Source organism: Macaca nemestrina, chromosome 7 (assembly GCF_043159975.1).
Source record: "Macaca nemestrina isolate mMacNem1 chromosome 7, mMacNem.hap1, whole genome shotgun sequence".
Taxonomy (NCBI): Eukaryota; Metazoa; Chordata; class Mammalia; order Primates; family Cercopithecidae; genus Macaca; species Macaca nemestrina.
Genome location: NC_092131.1, coordinates 46,583,257 through 46,600,935, shown reverse-complemented (window position 1 = coordinate 46,600,935; position 17,679 = coordinate 46,583,257). Strand labels below are relative to the sequence as shown.

The window sequence follows — 17,679 nt, the reverse complement described above, 5'->3', positions numbered from 1 at the left end:
AGTAAGACCTGAGTAATTAATCAGGGCCGAGTACAGTAAAATAATATACCTAGCTCAGGTGTCATAGTAACACTTTGCATTTGATGGGCTCCTATTACAGTTTTTACAAAAGATGTTGGTATGACATTTTAGCACTTGTCCCTTTATTTCCTTTTTTACAGATTGCAGAACAGAGGTTTGGGATCAACATCCCACACAAGTTCAGCATCCACAACTACAAAGTGCCAACATTCTGCGATCACTGTGGCTCACTGCTCTGGGGAATAATGCGACAAGGACTTCAGTGTAAAAGTGAGATGCTGAGGTGCTGGGTACCCACCTCTTCATGGGAACACTGTGCCCCAAGCTTTCAGAATTCTGTGGGCTCAGAATGTGTCCTAGAACCGATGATTTTAGATATGTTGTAAATTAACATCTTAGTCATTTTAAACTTACATGTTTCTTGTCAGGCATGTAAAGAGAACTTCATATGATGCCAACATTTTCTAACCACAGGACATGAAGTCAAATGTTACATTCAATGATCTAGCTCGCTAGCTGACAAATACAGGCCAGACACTGTATTTTAGTAGGTGTCTGGAAGAGAAAAAGATGGGATCTTAGTCAGAAATGGAAGATGATTGAGTGAGGTGAGACACTAAAAAGAAAATAAATAAATAAAAATTTCAAAGAAATGGAAGGTAGGAGGAGGTAAGGAGGTAAGATGGCCAGATGAGAAGGTTGGATTAAGAGTAAGAAATGGCAGGAGAATGGATCTGATGATCTCACCAGAAATCAGCAGGAATTGAGTTGTCACAGAATAAAAAGAGCTGCCCTGGGTCTTGTGAAAGAGGACTCTGATAGAGATTGGAGACAGGGGTAGAATGAAGGAAGATAAAGCCTTGCTTGTGAGCTTGGATCTGACCAGCTGTGCCCAGTGGAGTGAGAGTTTGGAGCATTGGCCCTAGCAAAGGCTCTGAGCAGGTGAGAGCTGATCCCTGTCCTGCTAGGAGTTAGGGAGCTGTTGGCCTTGAGCCGTCTCGCGTGGAAATGTAATGATCTGTCTGCCGTGGGGTGCACCTGACGCCTTCCTTATCAGACACACCCCAAGTTGCCAGTTGAGGAGAGCAATGGGGAGGTAGAATTGGCATTGAGTATAGCCAGACAACTTCCATTGACTGCTTGGACTTATGCAGCCTGCTTCTGTCAACAAAAAGGGACCAGTCACTTGTCTTTAAGAAGGGTACATTCTTCTATCTCTGGAGAACACCATTTAATAATTTTTTTCTCATAAAACCAAACAGTAGCCAGCTCGTGGATAACTTGTAGGGCGTTGGTCCAGGTGCAGCTTGATCTTAGCGTGATGATCTCACCTGGGTCTAGATGCCCAGTGGGAAGTCCCTCTGCCTTGCATGGTTGTTGCTAATATGCAGAGCCACGCACAGGGCTCGTCTACATTGTCCTCTTCCCTGGTGGCCTGAGGGTAGCACACCTGCGGCGATCCGGCCCCTGTGATTTTTGCTTTTATGGTCACGTGGTGGTTTTGAAAGGCTTCTGTGGGCTCGTGTGTCTTACACCTGTCTTCCTGAGCGGGGGGGTTTCCCATGAAGCTAATGAAGTCTCAGGGCTCCTCTCTCTCAAGGGCACCTTCCAAAGCCCTCTACTTGATTTGGTGTTCTTTTTCTTAAAGAGGGCTTCCTAAATTACGTAAATTCAGGCCCCACAAAACCTGGCTCTGCTTCCAAGATGGACTGACTCCATAAAACAGGAATGTGTCGCTTGTCGCTTCAGTTTCACCTCCCATCAGCGGGGCCCATGTCAAAAAACTGTCTCAGAATTTATTCCAGCTGACAACGCCTCAGATCCTTCATCGTCCCCAGGCAGCTTCCTGTGCCCCGGGAGCTTAGCTTGCTTTGCTCGCCTCTTCAACTGCCATTTGTACTCTGACCTTCAAAAAGTTTTAAAAGTTGCGTTTCCCCACTGTGAAGCAGTTAGAACCACACGCTGCAAATGCTGAGAACCACAGGCTCACAGGATGCCCATCTCTGTGCTGTGAGGGCTGCCCAACCACAATACTGAGAAAGAAAGCTGCAGATAGAGGTTTTTCTGGTAGAAACACCATTTCCATCCTGTTTGAACAGTGATCTACATGTGGCATTCAAACTGCTACCTTTTATTTCACTATTGAGAGACAGAAAAAAATACAGTTGACATGATTCTTTGTTATTTAATTGCCTGCGAATTGACGCTGTGATAAACATTTTAATCTTTATATTAGAACTTACTAAGTCAGCAATGACTGTTACATGTGATTTAGATGAATGGGTTTCATCAAATCATGGTGAAAAAAATGTATTTAAAATCTATTATTCTTTAGTATGCCTGGCTTTCTGCTTCTCCAGAAAACAGAAACAGATAAAACGTCAGGAACTGTTATTAGTGTGAGCTTAATTTTATGAGAAAATGATACTGTTCAGCTGGTATAATTCCTCTGTCATAATCTTTCAGGCTATTAAAGTTCTCTGTTGCAGCACGTGTTGACTTGGTTCCTTTCTGAACATGGATTCTGTTTTCCTCTTCCCTCTAGTATGTAAAATGAATGTGCACATTCGATGTCAAGCGAACGTGGCCCCTAACTGTGGGGTAAATGCGGTGGAGCTCGCCAAGACCCTGGCGGGGATGGGTCTCCAACCCGGAAATATTTCTCCAACCTCGGTGAGACTTTTTTTCCATGTATCGTAATTTAGAAGTTGTTCAGATGTGGTGAGCCCAAATGAGAGCATGTGGTCTCATCAAAGTTCCTAATCTAAGCAAATACAATCAACAGACTTACTGCCTTTCTGCCTGCCTTTCTTTTTCTTTTCCTTTTCCTTTTCTTTTCTTTTCCTTTCTTTTCTTTTCTTTTCCTTTTTCTTTCTTTCTTTCTTTCTCTCTCCCTTTCTTTTTCTCTCTTTCCCTCTCTCTCTTTCTTTCTCTCTCCTCTTTCTCTCTCCTCTCCTCTCCTCTCTTCTCCTCTCCCCTCCCCTTCCCTCCCCTCCCCTCCCCTCTTCTCCTCTCCCCTCCCCTCCTCTCCCCTCCCCTTCCCTCCCCTCCCCTCCCCTCTTCTCTCTCTCTCTCTCTCTCTCCTTTCTCCCTCCCTCCCTCCCTCCCTCCCTCCTTCCTTCCTGCCTTCCTGCCTTCCTGCCTTCCTGCCTTCCTGCCCGCCTTCCTTCCTTTTTGAGATGGGGTCTTCCTCTGTCACCCAGACTGCAGTGCAGTGGCACAATTATGGTTCTGTGCAGCCTCGACTGCCCAGGCTCAAGTGATCCTTCTACCTCAGCCTTCCGAGTAGCTGGGACTGCAGGTGTGCGCCAGTATGTCAGGCTAATTTTTAATTTTTTTTTGTAGAGATGGAGTTTCACTTTATTGTGCAGGCTGGTCTCAAATTCCTGGGCTCAAGTGATCCTCCCGCTTTGGCCTCCCAAAGTGTTGGGATTACACAGGTGTGAACCACTGTGTCTGGCTAAAATCACATTTTTAATAGCAATTTGTTTCACAGATAAGATTGTAGTTACAGTTATATGACAAGAAATAATGAGCATGGGCAACAAGTAATAGAAAGTAGAAGGAGGACTTTTTTCTTTCTTTTCCTTTTTTTTCCCCTTTTTTCTTTTTTCTACTTATTCTTTGAGATAGAGTCTCGCTTTGTCACCCAGCCTGGAGTGCAGTGATCTTGGCTCACTGCAACCTCCACCTCCCAGGTTCAAGCAATTCTTCTGCCTCAGCCTCCCGAGTAGCTGGGATTACAGGTGCCCACTACCACGCCCAGCTAATTTTTGTATTTTTACTAGAGAGGGGGTTTCTCCATGTTGACCAGGCTGGTCTCGAACTTCTGATCTCAAGTGATCCGCCCGCCTTGGCTTCCCAAAGTGCTGGGATTACAGGCATGAGCTGCCACGCCTGGCCTCTCTTTTCTTTTTTAAAGTCAGCTTCCTGTCACTGTGGTCTGGTGAAAGCCTAAAACGCAGGATCCTGGGTTATGCTCTTGGCTGATGACCAGGCAGGACAGGTGACCAGTAACTATGGGCGTCAGCATCCTCACCTCTAAAGGGGTTCAACTTGAAGATCTCTGAGGCTCTGCACAGCCCTGGAGTCCAGCAGTTCTGCAGGTTTTGTTTATGGATTATGAATTTATCACTCACATTCAGCAAGAGACAGGAGTCCCTCCCTCTGGACTCTCAGGAGTGGGTGGAGTTGTGTCAGTTGCAGTGCACATGTTTTTGTCAGCACTCTCCCTGAATGACCTCCACCTGCTGTCATCCAGTTGAGCCTTGGCTGCTTCCCAAGCCCATGTCTTACTGCTGCCTTCCTGGTCAGTGTCTAGAGATGGGAGATAGCCATGGCTGTAACATCTGAACGGTGTAGCTTGGTGTCCAGTTCAGGAAAATTATCAACTTAACTAACTAATCTCTGGGTACTGAGGAAGGGAAGTGCCATCACTGTGAGATTCTTGGTAATCCTGAAAATGTCAGCACCAAGCACCTCATTTCCTTTTTACTGAAAGACTCCTGCCTGGTAGATCAGGGACTTTTATTGACAATTTATAAATTGCCACTATGATAAACATTTTAATCTTTATATTAGATCATACTAAGTCAGCAATGACTGTTACATGTGATTTAGATGAATGAGTTTCATCAAATCATGGTAAAAAAAAATGTATTTGAAATCTGGTCTGTCTGTCTTGTGGGTAGGCAGGCAGGATGCCAGTATTGTGCGGGGATTGCTAATGCATGGCGCAGTTATCCCTGAAGAGCAGAGATTAAAGATGTCAGCCTGAACTAGGGCTTCTAAGATACAGTCGGAATAAGATAAGGCCGTGCAGCACGATCTTCAGGAATGGACAATGCACTTGTCATTTGAATCAACTATCCTTAATCCATGATATCTGGCACCTGGCTGGATGTTAGACTTTTGATCTGTTGTCTAGTGGTAGCTTATCTTATAAATGTCTCAAGGTGGGCCACCTGCAAAAGTCACCTTGCCTTTAGGTAGCAACATCCTCAGGTACTCAGTAGCATGGAATTGGAAAGCCAACTGAGGCAGCCACACTTACTTTCCATTCATTGTGTTGAAACTAGAATTCTCATGCTGGTAGGACTGTAGATTGTTCAGTCTTTGTAGATGGCAAGTTGGCTGTGTATCAGAAGTCTTCAAAATTAGCACTTTGGCACAAGGAATTCCATTTGCAGGAAGTTATCTTAAGAAACTGGATGATGATAATGACAGTACAGCTTAAGTTTATTAAATGTGCCAGGCACCAATCTAAGTGCTTTATATGCATTTGTTCATTTAGGCCTCCTAATGACTCATGTGGCAGATGCTTTAACCTTCTCTTTGTCAGAAGAGGAAACTGAGGCAGGGATAGGCTGGGTAGGTAACTTGCTCAGGGTCACAGGTTAGGTTGCAGAGCTGTTATTGAATCCAGGCAGCTTGCTTGAGAGCTAGACCCTTAATTACTCTGTTTTGAAGATTTGCATGAAGTGTATTCACTACGGTGTTATTTATTATGGTGAAAAATGGGAGATGCCTCATCTTTCTAATAGCAGAGGAATTAATACATTGTGAGATATCCATGAAATGGATATTGAATAGCCATTAGAACTCATGTGCTTGAAAGATATTTAAAGGCATGAAAAATACCCATGACAAATTTTTAAATACAAACGTATGTTATGAAACAATAATTTTATTACGTTTTTAAAAATTAACCAAGTATAAAAACGTGTGTGTGTGTTATTTATACATAGATATAGATATCTTTGGCAGGGGGCTGGTGAGATTTTAGGTATTTAAATTTTTATTCTTCATGCTTTTGATCATTGTTCTATTCACACTGAACTTTTATTTCTCCTATATAATTTAAAATATTGATTAAAAACCTTGCTTCATTCGTGTCCTGGTGCTGAATGATGCTTGAATCTCTGAGCAGACATGAAAACTGCTCTCTGTAAAAAGTGGACACTAGGTGGCGCTCATGGAATCGGACCTTCCTATGGAAAGCCACCGCAGAACGCACCCGAGGGACCACGCAAGGCATTGGTGTTCCCATGCACTTCCACTTGAGCGCTAACTGTAACTCCATGGCTTAGATGTATTTTTAATTGACCTTTCACACAAAGCAGTAAGCACAGATTCAGAAGCTGATACCGAGGGAGCTTCGAGTGGCAGAACCAATCATCCGTCAAGCTGAATTGATCTTTCTCCCGCATTATACTGGGGGTGAGACTGCTCCCAGCCAGTAAGGTCTTCTTTGTGCATGGGTGCTCCATGCTCCTGCTGCAATTTTGTGTTCTTACTCTTTCAGAAACTCGTTTCCAGATCGACCCTAAGACGACAGGGAAAGGAGAGCAGCAAAGAAGGAAATGGGATTGGGGTTAATTCTTCCAGCCGACTTGGTATCGACAACTTTGAGTTCATCCGAGTGTTGGGGAAGGGGAGTTTTGGGAAGGTGAGTCTTGGCTTTAACTGTTTGGGTTGAAGTAAGCATGTTCTGTATGCACGCACACACACATACTCACATTTCACATGTGCCATTCTTTCTTCCCCTTGTTTGCACACACCCTAAGATCCCCAAGAGGACTCTCTCATGCTCCCTCCTTTTGCTTTGCCATAGGTGATGCTTGCAAGAATAAAAGAAACAGGAGACCTCTATGCTGTGAAGGTGCTAAAGAAGGACGTGATTCTGCAGGATGATGATGTGGAATGCACCATGACCGAGAAAAGGATCCTGTCTCTGGCCCGCAATCACCCCTTTCTCACTCAGTTGTTCTGCTGCTTTCAGACCCCTGTAAGTATGAATCACATTCACTGCACCCACAGCCTCTTTTCTTAAAGAGCTGAGCCAATAAGATACTGGAGATTTCGTAAAGTTGAGTATCAGAAATTTGGGGGGATGGGCTCCCAAGGCAGGGTCATATGGAGGTATTGGTGGCTTCTGACAACCTCTGGAGGAAAAATGGAAGCTTATGAGTTCACCCCTTCCTTTGCGCTGTCTGGGGAAGGAGCATGTGAGGGTTGTGTGTCCCAGGATCGGAAAGGTCGTCATACATACATCTTCTCTAGGTGAGTGAAGGTTACAGAAATCTAAGAACAGAGAAAATGCCATGGGCTGATTATCTTGATGAATTTGGCTGTGACTCTGCTCCTAAATGCTGGGCTGGTTCTGACCTGGGCACAGGAGTTTAGAAGAGGGGTCTGAGAGGACCCAGAGAGGTACCTTGATTAGGAACATCCCAGGGCATTGCTCCTGGCTTTAGCAGTGTCCCTTTGCCTGAAACCATGGACTGGTCTTAGGAATTGAATCTGTCTGCCCTATAAGGGTATGCATTTAGGAATGTTTCTGGCTATAGTTAATGGAACACTTGACCAGCGGTGGATTAAACAATAAATAGAAAAGATGGGTTTGGTCCATTAGTAAACTTTTTACTTGTTTCACATAATGAGAAGTCTGATGATAACAGTACTGTGGTTGGATTTGTTGCTCAGTGACATTGGGCATGTCTTTCCCTTGGGGTCCCAAGGTATTTGTTGCAGCCCTAGATGCCACACCTTGGCATGATAGCAAAGCAGAAAGCACAAGGGCAGGGGCCGAAGGGCTTCATGGCCAGTCTCCTTTTTTCAGGGAGGGAAGATCTTTCCTAGACTTGGGTCAACTGCCCTGTATGTCTGTTCTCACATTGCTACAAAGAACTACCTGAGACTGGGTAACTTATGAAGAAAAAAATGTTTAATTGACTCACGGTTCCACAGGCCATACAGGAGGCATGGCTGGGGAGGCCTCAAGAAACGGAATCATAGCGGAAGGGTGAAGGAGAAGCAAGCAGGGCTTCACATGACAGCAGGAGAGAGAGAGCAAAGGGGAAATGCTACACGCTTTTAAACAGCCGGATCTCATGAGACCTCGCTATCATGAGAACAGCAAGAGGGAAATCTGCCTCGTGATCCGGTCACCTGCCACCAGGCCCTTCCCTCAACATTAGAGATTCCAGTTCAACATGAGATTTGGGTGGGGACACACAGCCAAACCATATCATGCCCTTAGCAAGGAGGCTGCAAGAGCAAATACCAGGCCAAGACAAGCTGGCAGACCATGACTGGTTCACGCAAACCTTGATTCAGCCCCTGGCGCAGGACATTCTGCTTCTATTTAGAATCAGGCTCAAAATTGGGCTTCTGGTATCAATGAAGAGGGAAAATGGTCTTGGAGAGGGAGGGTCTGTACAGAGGTGTCAGAATCTTGCTGTCAAAAAACATTCTGGGAGAGTGAATTCTGGGCATGTTCCTGACCTGTGCCACCATCAAGGAAGTAGGGGATTCCATGGGAGCGGGATAGGGGCATCTGACCCGGTCAGGGAGGCTGGCAATACACCTCTAGGGAAGGTAAAGCCATGCTGGGACCAGGTGAATGAGTTAGAATTAGTTAGGCAGAGAATGAAGGCGAATATGTCATACAGCGTCAACAGCACGCCATAGGTCTGCTGGTGAGACAGAGCATCCGGTGTGAAGGAGGCTCAGCACACGCAGCATATTGAGGTTGAAGAGGGGCCTGGTGAGAACTGAGGCAGCCGAGGTGGGCCTGGGCCAGGGCCAGGCCATGAAGATCCTTGCAGGCTGCGTTAAGGGGTTTAAGTTTAGTCCTGAGAGCAATGGAAAGTCATGGAAGAAGTTGAAGCAGAGGAATGACATATCAGGTTGTATGTTTTAATTATGAAAATCTAATTTCTTGCAATAGGTAATATAAGTATCCTCCAAATATTCATATCCTTTCTCTGAAAGAAACAATTATTGCTTGTTTTATTTATAGCCTTTGAGAGAATTTTCTGTACACAAAAGCATATATAACAGCACAATATGCATACATATTTATCTTTAAAAAACACAAATAATAGTATACTTTGCCCATGATTCTGTATTTTTAAAATTTAATTAATCTATTTTTTGAGACAGGGTCTCACTTCGTCACCCAGGCTGGAGTGCTGTGATGGTTATGGCTCACTGCAGCGTCAAGCTCCCAGGCTAAAGCGATTCTCCCACCTCATCCCCCTGAGAAACTGGGACTTACAGGCACATGCCACCACACCTGGCTAATTTTTGTATTTTTTGTAGAGATGGGGTTTTGCCATGTTTCCCAGGCTGCTCTCAAACTCCTGGGCTAAAGCAATCCATCCACCTCAGTCTCTCAAAGTTCTGGGATTACAGGCATGAGCCACTGTACCTGGCCACTTTTTTTTTTTTAAAGACATAATATTAATAGTATACATTGGAAATTGTTTTGTATTTCTATATACCAAGCTGCCTCATTTTTAATGGTTGCATAGTACTCCATTTTAGAACATGACATAATTAATTTAACTTGTCCTCCTCTGTTGCTATGTATTATGTTCCTAGTCTTTTATTTCAGTCACTGTTGCAGTGAGTCCCCTTATACTTTTGTCTTTGTGTGCTTATGCTGGTGTTTCTGTATGACACGTTATTAGTAGTAGTATTGCTTGGTCAAAGGGTATATGCATTTCACATTTTGATTGAGTCCAATTGCCCCTCTCCTCCATTGTGGTTAAAGATAGTGAACATTTTATTGTTCATATGCCACACATTGTTCTAAGTGCTTTATGTCTGTTATCTCATTTAATTCTTACAGTAACCCTCTGAAATAAGTTCTGTTATTATCACCCCATTTCACAAGGAGAAAACGTAGGTACAAAGAAGCTTAGTTCCGAAGTGGCAGAGAGGGTTTGAAGCCAGGTGGTCTGACGGCAGAGTACAGGCAGGCTCTTCCCTACTTGCTGGGCTGTGTCTCTAAATTCACACTCCCAAAGCTTGAGTGAGAAGATGCATTTCCCCCGCCTTCCCATCACGGCATGCTATCTGTCATTTGGGTCATCTGAGAGGTTAGAAAAATGGTATATTTGAAGTTCTAACTTGCATTCCTCTAGCTGTGACTGAAGCTGGGCGTTTTCGTGTGTTTTAGGATCACTTGTATTCAAATCTGTGTTGGGAGGGACACGTGCAGCCTGGAGAATGGGTGGAGCAGAGAAGTCTGGGAGCTTGGTGACAGGATGCACTGAAGGAGATACATGGCGTGGACTCCCACGCCACTCCAGCGTTATCAAGAGAAAAAAAACTGGGGAGGCAGCTAATGGCTTCATGGGCCTCGACTCCCCTGCACTCCTCTCCCTTCCCCTCTGCTCCTCATTGGTCCTCAGTGACTCCTGATGGCCCTGGTGCCCATGCTGCTCCTGCCCCCATCCTCTTCTTTCCCTCTGCTGGGCCGGTCCTTGGTTCCCCTGGAGCTCCATTCTCCCTGCCCCACACTGCTCCCTGGGGTAGCCTTGAAGCCCTTCCTTTGCTGGGCACTTTGCCAGCATACAGCCCCTCCCCTGCCCTCACCCCCTTGTTGGGCTCTTTTCTTGGAATAGAGGAGTGGAGTTACAGCTACAGGCTTGAGAGGAATAGCTGGTAGCTGATACTGGTTGCCCGCCAAGGTTTCAAGTGCCAGCCTCCTGAACACCACCATGAACACCACGGGTCAAGCCGCAGAGCCGGGTGACCGCTCAGATCTCCTTCCTAGGGCCTGAGCCAAAGATCACATGGTTTCCTATGACATGAGGTTAGGTCATCTTCACCAGCTGGTAACCTTTGAGTCAAGCAGTCAACTGGTATTTAGTGAGCTTAGCCTGGTCTTGCAGCAGCAGTGGTTCCAAGTTACTACTGCCGAAGCAAATAAAGAAGTATCTCATACCTAACTCAGGGGAATTTGATCTGTAAAAGGAAATTCTGGTGAGTATAAGCAAAGATCTCATCAGCAATTAGATCATGTTATGGTAGAGTAAAATGAGAAATTAACCTGGAACAGATTGCGAACCCAATCAATATAGCATATACAATCAAAATGTTCCAGGAAAATATATAAATTATACAATATACCAAAATTTTAGCGGCCACACGGGATTCCCAGTGTTTAGCGGGTGAAGCCTTTACTAGAATTGAAGTCTATTTTTCCTAGTGGAAGTTTTATGTTTGACCACAAGGTGGCAGTCATTACCGCAAAGTTTTTATTTCTCCTCCAGAGAAACCAAATGCATGGAACTGCCATTGCGGTTTAAGATGTGTGTATTGTAGTAGATGTCTCCAAAGCAAAGGATAAAGGAAATGTTCCCCTGCTTTAGGCTAAATCATAAAGAAGTAGTGGGAACCCACTTCAAAGAAGCAAGTGAGGCTGAGCGCAGGCAGCACTTTGGGAGACCGAGGTGGGCCGATCACTTGAGCCTAGGAGTTTGAGACCAGCCTGGCCAACGTGATGAAACCCCGTCTACTAAAAATATAAAAATTAGCTTGGTGTGGTGGTGCATGCCTGCAATTCCACCTACTCCAGAGGCTGAGACAGGAGGATCGCTGGAACCTGGTAGGCAGAGGTTACAGTGAGCTGAGATCATGCCACTGCACTCCAGCCTGGGCGACAGAGCGAGACTTTGTCTCAAAAAAGAAAAAGAAGAAAAAAAAAATAGCAGCAAGGGAGTTTTTCTCATGCTGAGATAGAGGTATACAATTTTAATTTTGCTCTCGCTGATGCCTTCTTTGAGGTTTGCAAGGTATCGGACTCCACAATACACATGGCATTTGTTCGCTGTGCATTCATCTGTCAGAAGTCCTCAGTGACAATTCCCATTTACTGTTGTAAAACTATGAAGAACAGAAAGTGTTACTTGCTATGAGAAATTACAGCAGAAAGATGCTTACTTTTTAGCTGCCCACTGTTGCAGGCCCTGGCTTCTGAAGTGAGATGCTAATCAGTGCGTAATGCTGAACTGTGACAGTCTCCCCTGGAGAATTTAGGAGTGAGAGGAGGTGTTGGAGCCACTCGATCTGCAGAGCATTTCATTGTGAGGGCCTTTGTAAAAACAGCACTTCCCTCATGCAGCCCCGTGGACTCAGTCTCTCTGAAGCCCAGAGCAGGGCAGTAACTAGCCGAGGATCCCTTAGATTGTAAGTGGCAGAGACAAGGTTCAAGTTTAGGTCAGGCTGACTCTGACTCCATATGTTGTCTTATTCTGCATTTAGTTGGTTGATTCAGCCTGGGCTTAAACACCTCCTGTCTGTCTTGGCCCCCGTCCAAGCTGACAATATGGAAATGGCATCGCCCTTGGGAACAGAAAACCTGAACTCTGTTTTAGCTTTGTTTTCCACCATCTAAATGGCTTGAGTCTGTCCTAAAACTCCTTTGAGCCTTAAAGTTCTCGTCGTTAAAATGAAAACAGGATCGCTGTGAGGGTCAAATGAGAGAATGCAGAATATTTTGTACAGTGTGAATTGCTGTTCAAAAGTGAGTCAGTTCAATTGTGGTGATGACCCCCTCCCTCCTCACACCAAAGAAAAAAGGTCCCAGGGCTTCCCAGTGGCCAGCCCGGACACCCACATGGAGGGGACAGCAAACACTGAGAAAGTAAGTATTTTATAGGTCCTTTTGTTCTTGGCAAAAAGGAAATAGTAAGCAAATTTCAAATATTTGATAATTTATCAAGGTTGCTACAAAGGTTTATGAACCCATAGATTATTTCCCCTATTTTTTAATAATCATATACACTGCTTACAGGTGTATAAATGGGCATCCTTATATGTTTCTGATAGCACTGCAAATGCTAATAGTTTGTGACTAATTTGATAACCTGAACTAAAACTCACAAAATGTTTACTCTTGGATCTGTTTTTCTGATAATCTAGACTATAAAAATAATGTAATGAATAAAATGTTATTCATAAAGATGTTTAATTTTCAGTGCTTTATTTATGTTTTCTTTTTTGGTCAACATCTCTCTAATCCTTCAGCCTCTGGTAACCACTATTGTATTTTGTTTCTATGAGTTTGGCTTTTTTTGATTCCACATATCAGTGAGATTAAGCGGCATTTGTCTTTCTGTGCCTGGCTTATTTCACATAATACAGTGTCCTCCAGGTTGATCCATGTTGCAAATGACAAGATATCTTTCTTTTTAAAAGCTGAACAGTATTCTATTGTGTATATATTCCATTGTTTCTTTGTCCATTCATCCACTGGTGAACACTTAGGTTTATTCCATAAGAGTGCAGTCATCTCTTTTCGACATGCTGATTTCATTTTCTTTGGATGTATATCCAGTATTGGAATTGCTGGAGCATATGGTAGTTCTATTTTAATTTTTTGAGAAGCCTCCATACCATTTTCCAAATGGCTATACTAATTTACATTCCCACCAACAGTATACAGGGGTTCCCTTTTCTCCACATCCTTGCCAATACCTGTTTTTCATCTTTTCAATAATAGCTGTTCTGACAAGTATGACAGAATATCTCATTGTGGTTTTAATCTGCATATTCCCGATTATTAGTGATGTTGAGCATTTTTAATATACCTGTTGGCTATTTGCGTGTGTGGTGTGTTTTTTGTTTTTTTTTTTTTTTACTTTTTATTTATTTTTATTTTACTTTAAGTTCTGGGATACATGTGCTGAACATGCAGGTTTGTTACGTAGGTACACATGTGCCATGGTGGTTTGCTGCACCTATGAACTGGTCATCCAGGTTTTAAGCCCCAAATGCATTAGGTATTTGTCCTAATGCTCTCCTTCCCCTTGTCCTCCCACCCAACAGCTTCCGGTGTGTGATGTTCCCCTCCCTGTGTTCTCATTGTTCAACTTATGAGTGAGAACATGTGATGTTTGGTTTTCTGTTCCTGTGTTAGTTTGCTGAGAATGATGGTTTCCAGCTTCATCCATGTCCCCGCAAAGGACATGAACTCATTCTTTTTTATGGCTGCATAGTATTCCATGATGTATATGTGCCACATTTTCTTTATCTAGTCTATCATTGATGGCCATGGTGTTGGTTCCAAGTCTTTGGTATTGTAAATAGTGCTGCAGTAAACATACATGTGCATGTGTCTTTAGAGTAGAATGATTTATAATCCTTTGGGTATGTACCCAGTAATGGGATTGCTGGGTCAAATGGTATTTCTGGTTCTAGATCCTTGAGGAGTCGCCACATGGTTTTCCACAATGGTTGAACTAATTTACACTCCCACCACCTGTTGTCCATTTGTATGTCTTCTTTTGAGAAATGTCTATTCAGGTCCATTAACCATTTTAAGATTGGGTTGTTTCTTACTATTAAGTTGTTTGAGTTTCCTCTATATTTTGGATATTAACTCCTTATCCAGATACGTGTTTTGCAAACATTTTCTCCCATTCCACAGGTTGTCTCTTCATTCTGTTGGTTGTAGAAACTTTGCAGAAGCTTTTTAGTTTGATATAATTCCATTTGTCTGTTTTTGCTTTTGTTGCCTGTGCTTTTAAGGTCATATTTTAAAAAGTCATTGCCTATGCCAGTGTCACAGATTTCTTCCCCTAAGTCGTCATTTGGTAATTTTACAGTTTCAGGTCTTACGTTTAAGTCTTTAGTCCATTTTTCAGTGATTTTTTTATGTGATGTGAGATGAGGGTCTATTTTTATTCTTCTCTATGTAGATATCCAGTTTTTTCAACATCATTTTTTGAAGAGACAGTCCTTTGTTGTGTGTCCTCGGGATCTTTGTTGATAATTGATTGTAAAAGTGTGGATTTATTTCTGAGCTCTGTATTCTGTTCCATTGGTCTATATGTCTGTTTTTGTGCCAGTACCATAGTGTTTTGATTACTGTAGCTTTGTAGTAGATTTTGAAATCAGATAGTATAATGCCTCCAGCTTTTTCTTTTTGGTCAAGATTGCTTTGGTGTCATGCATTATTTATAATAGGAAAATATTAGAAACAACTTCAGCATTTAGCAATGGGGGTACACTTCAATAATATACTATTTGATGAGATTTTTCAGCCAGTCAAGAGATAATTTTATGTTAAGTAGTTAAATTGCAAGGCACTGTCATAAGCACCTAACATGTATTGTTTATTGCACATGATTCCTATAACAGCCTTATAAGATAGGTACAATTATTATCTTCATTATGTCAAATGGAGAAGTGAGACATTGAGGAGTTAAGTCATTTGCCTAAAATCTGTCACTGAAAATGGTAAAAATAGGAGGTTAGAATCCAGGAAATAATACAGAGGTTATGATGATGAACAGTCTGTATCCATGTCGGGTTCTGCCCAAGGTAGTGAATTAGCAGACCCGTTCCCCTCCCCCGCCCCAAAAAAGACTGCCAGGAAATTATGCCAATAAGCTATCAGGGACTGGATTAAGGTAGTGGAATTATGAATGATTTTTTTTCCTATTTACCAAATTTGGTAATCGGATTACATTTCTTTAACAATGGGGGTAGGAGGAATAAGCCGTTATTAAGTCAGGGTCCAGACTCCTGGTCTCTCAGGACCTGGGATACAGCCTAGTACATGCTGCCTCCCTGACCCATTTCTGGCGAAATTCACATCACACTCCTTTTATCTGAATCAGTGAGGGTTGTGTCAGCAGCTGAGTCCCTGGCTTGGATGTCCTGGAATCCAGGCCTCCCATCCCCCATCCCCAGCTCCCAGGGGCCTCCCCTTCGGTTCTCCTCCTGGAGAGAGAGGAACAAAGACTAGGGGGTTGGGGGTGGAGGGGAGCCATCACAGGAAGGGGGAGCGACAAAGTAAATATTGGTCTGAGGCTTCAGGCTTTGTTCAGAGACCCAGTTTATGGAAGCAAAGGTTTCCATTTGGAAAACGGAAGACACTTTGTGGCCAGTGCCCAAAACAGCCTCTCACGAGCAGGCCCTGGGACTGGGTGAGAGGGCTGAGCCAAGTACCCCTCATTGTTTTGGGAATGACTTAAGTTTATGTTTAGGATCCACCGCTTTCAGGTGGCCACAGGATGCTCTGATGCCCAGCACTTTTGCCTCCTCCCGCTCCTCTGCCTGCTGGGGCGTCCTGACGACATCAGCCTGCAAGGATGGAGTTCCTGGCAGGACCATAGCCTTCCATAAGAAACCAACAAATGGCCAACAAAGTTGAAATCCTGGTGTTTGAAGGTCAGAATATCTTGGAATCTTGTGAAATAAATGCCATCGCTGCATACGTGCTGGTGCAAAATGATCTCAGTGTGCTCGGTGTACCTGGCAGCATGAGTACAAAGGAACATTCTTTTCTTTGTATTACTTTCTCCATTGTTGTTGTATTAAATATTAGCAAAGAAGTGGGAGAGGCAGAGAGCAGCCAGGCAGCAAGGCAGTCATGTGGCCCTGGAATTAATCTTTCCCCAGGCAGACAACTGCACCGTGACCTTCAGCACAAGAGCTCTGAGTTCTAATTCTGGCTTAGCTGGCCCACTTGTCTTTAAGAAGGTCCCCTGCCTTTTATTTTGAGATAAGCCTCTCCACCTAAAGGTGTGTTCCTTACTCCTGGACCTGTTGGCCAGCGTACTTTTAGGGAGTGCCTCTCCAGCTGGCTTCAACATGTGGGGATGTAGCGGGGCTGCAGCCTGCGCTGTCCAGCTGTGATGCTTCCCAGCGCCTCCAGCTCACCTTTCCCTTCCCGCGGGCTCACTGAGTATTTGGCTGAGCCCCTGCCAGCTGCTGGATGTGGGGAGGAGGAGGCATGCTCGGCCCCTGCAGTGGCTTTACTGCGTGTGCTCTGTGTTACTGTGACGCGCAGCGCAAGGGGAAGAGGCCCCGTGACAGAGGGTTAGACGAGAAGGGAACGTATAGCCGAAAGGCTGGGAGACTTTCCCCTTCACAGGCATGGGGATTCTGAAGAAGCCTCTATTCATGCCTTGGGGTAGTTGGTTGATTCCTGGGGACTGGATGGTACCCACTTTGCAGGAGGGGATGAGCAAAGAAGGAAAGGGCAGTTCATGAGACCCTAGCATATGTCCTAGGTGCTCATATTCATTACCAGTGTCTATGAAACTGAACTGCACATTGGCATTCCATAAATATCCATTGAACAAAATATCTCATTTAATACCCAAAGCATCCAGGAAAGAGTATCATCCTCATTTTAAAGGCCTAGCAACTGAGATCCAGAGAAGTTAAACGACTTGCCCCAGATCACGTAGCAAGCCAGAGTCAGTGCATGGATTCCTGACCTGACTGTCCTGCTAAATAGTATACAAGCCATTTCCATTATATCACAAATAGAAGTTTTGAGTCTCTAATATGTACAGCTGAGAATACTGTCATTAGACAGGAATAGAGGCAGTTTTCCACAGTAGGTGGTTTTTGGCCTTTTGTGAAATACCTGAGGATATTTCCTCTGATCTGTTTGGAACTAGGTTTCCCCCTCTCCCTGAGCACTGGCTGCTACACATACAATCTGGTCTGCTACGGGTCATTGGTTGCAGTTTGCCTTTGGCTCCGATCAAAATAGAAAATGAGCCAGAGCATGGTGTGTCCTGTCTCTGCATGTTCCTACCTTATTCATAGTGTTCCATCTTTCTTTTAGGTTATTAATTGCGGATTTATTTCCATAGTCAGACAAGATCTGACTTTGGGGCCAACATATGTTGGACCCGCCTCCTTCTCTGCTGAAGATTCTCTGAAGACCAAATGTGCATAGGCTGTCTCCAGGATCTGGATTTTGGGGGGATTATTTGGGACCTTTGCTTCTGTCCTCTCAGGCTACCAGGCTTTCTAACCTTCTGTTGCTAAATAGGGCCACAAAAATGAATAGGAATAAGAGAACCTGAAGTTCAAGCTGTGTCTTTGGCTCTGTCTCTT

General features: G+C 44.0%; 1 protein-coding gene across 2 annotated transcripts in view; it reads left to right on the top strand.

The window, feature by feature from the left end:
• LOC105473667 (protein kinase C eta) overlaps positions 1-17,679 on the top strand; it is a 232,376-nt gene that overhangs the window by 131,048 nt on the left and 83,649 nt on the right. For both annotated transcript variants that reach the window (XM_011727582.3, XM_011727583.3), the window contains exons 6-9: positions 162-291; positions 2,567-2,694; positions 6,326-6,469; positions 6,635-6,808. In XM_011727582.3, coding sequence (XP_011725884.1) covers positions 162-291; positions 2,567-2,694; positions 6,326-6,469; positions 6,635-6,808 — 576 coding nt within the window. The remainder of the gene's footprint in view (positions 1-161; positions 292-2,566; positions 2,695-6,325; positions 6,470-6,634; positions 6,809-17,679) is intronic.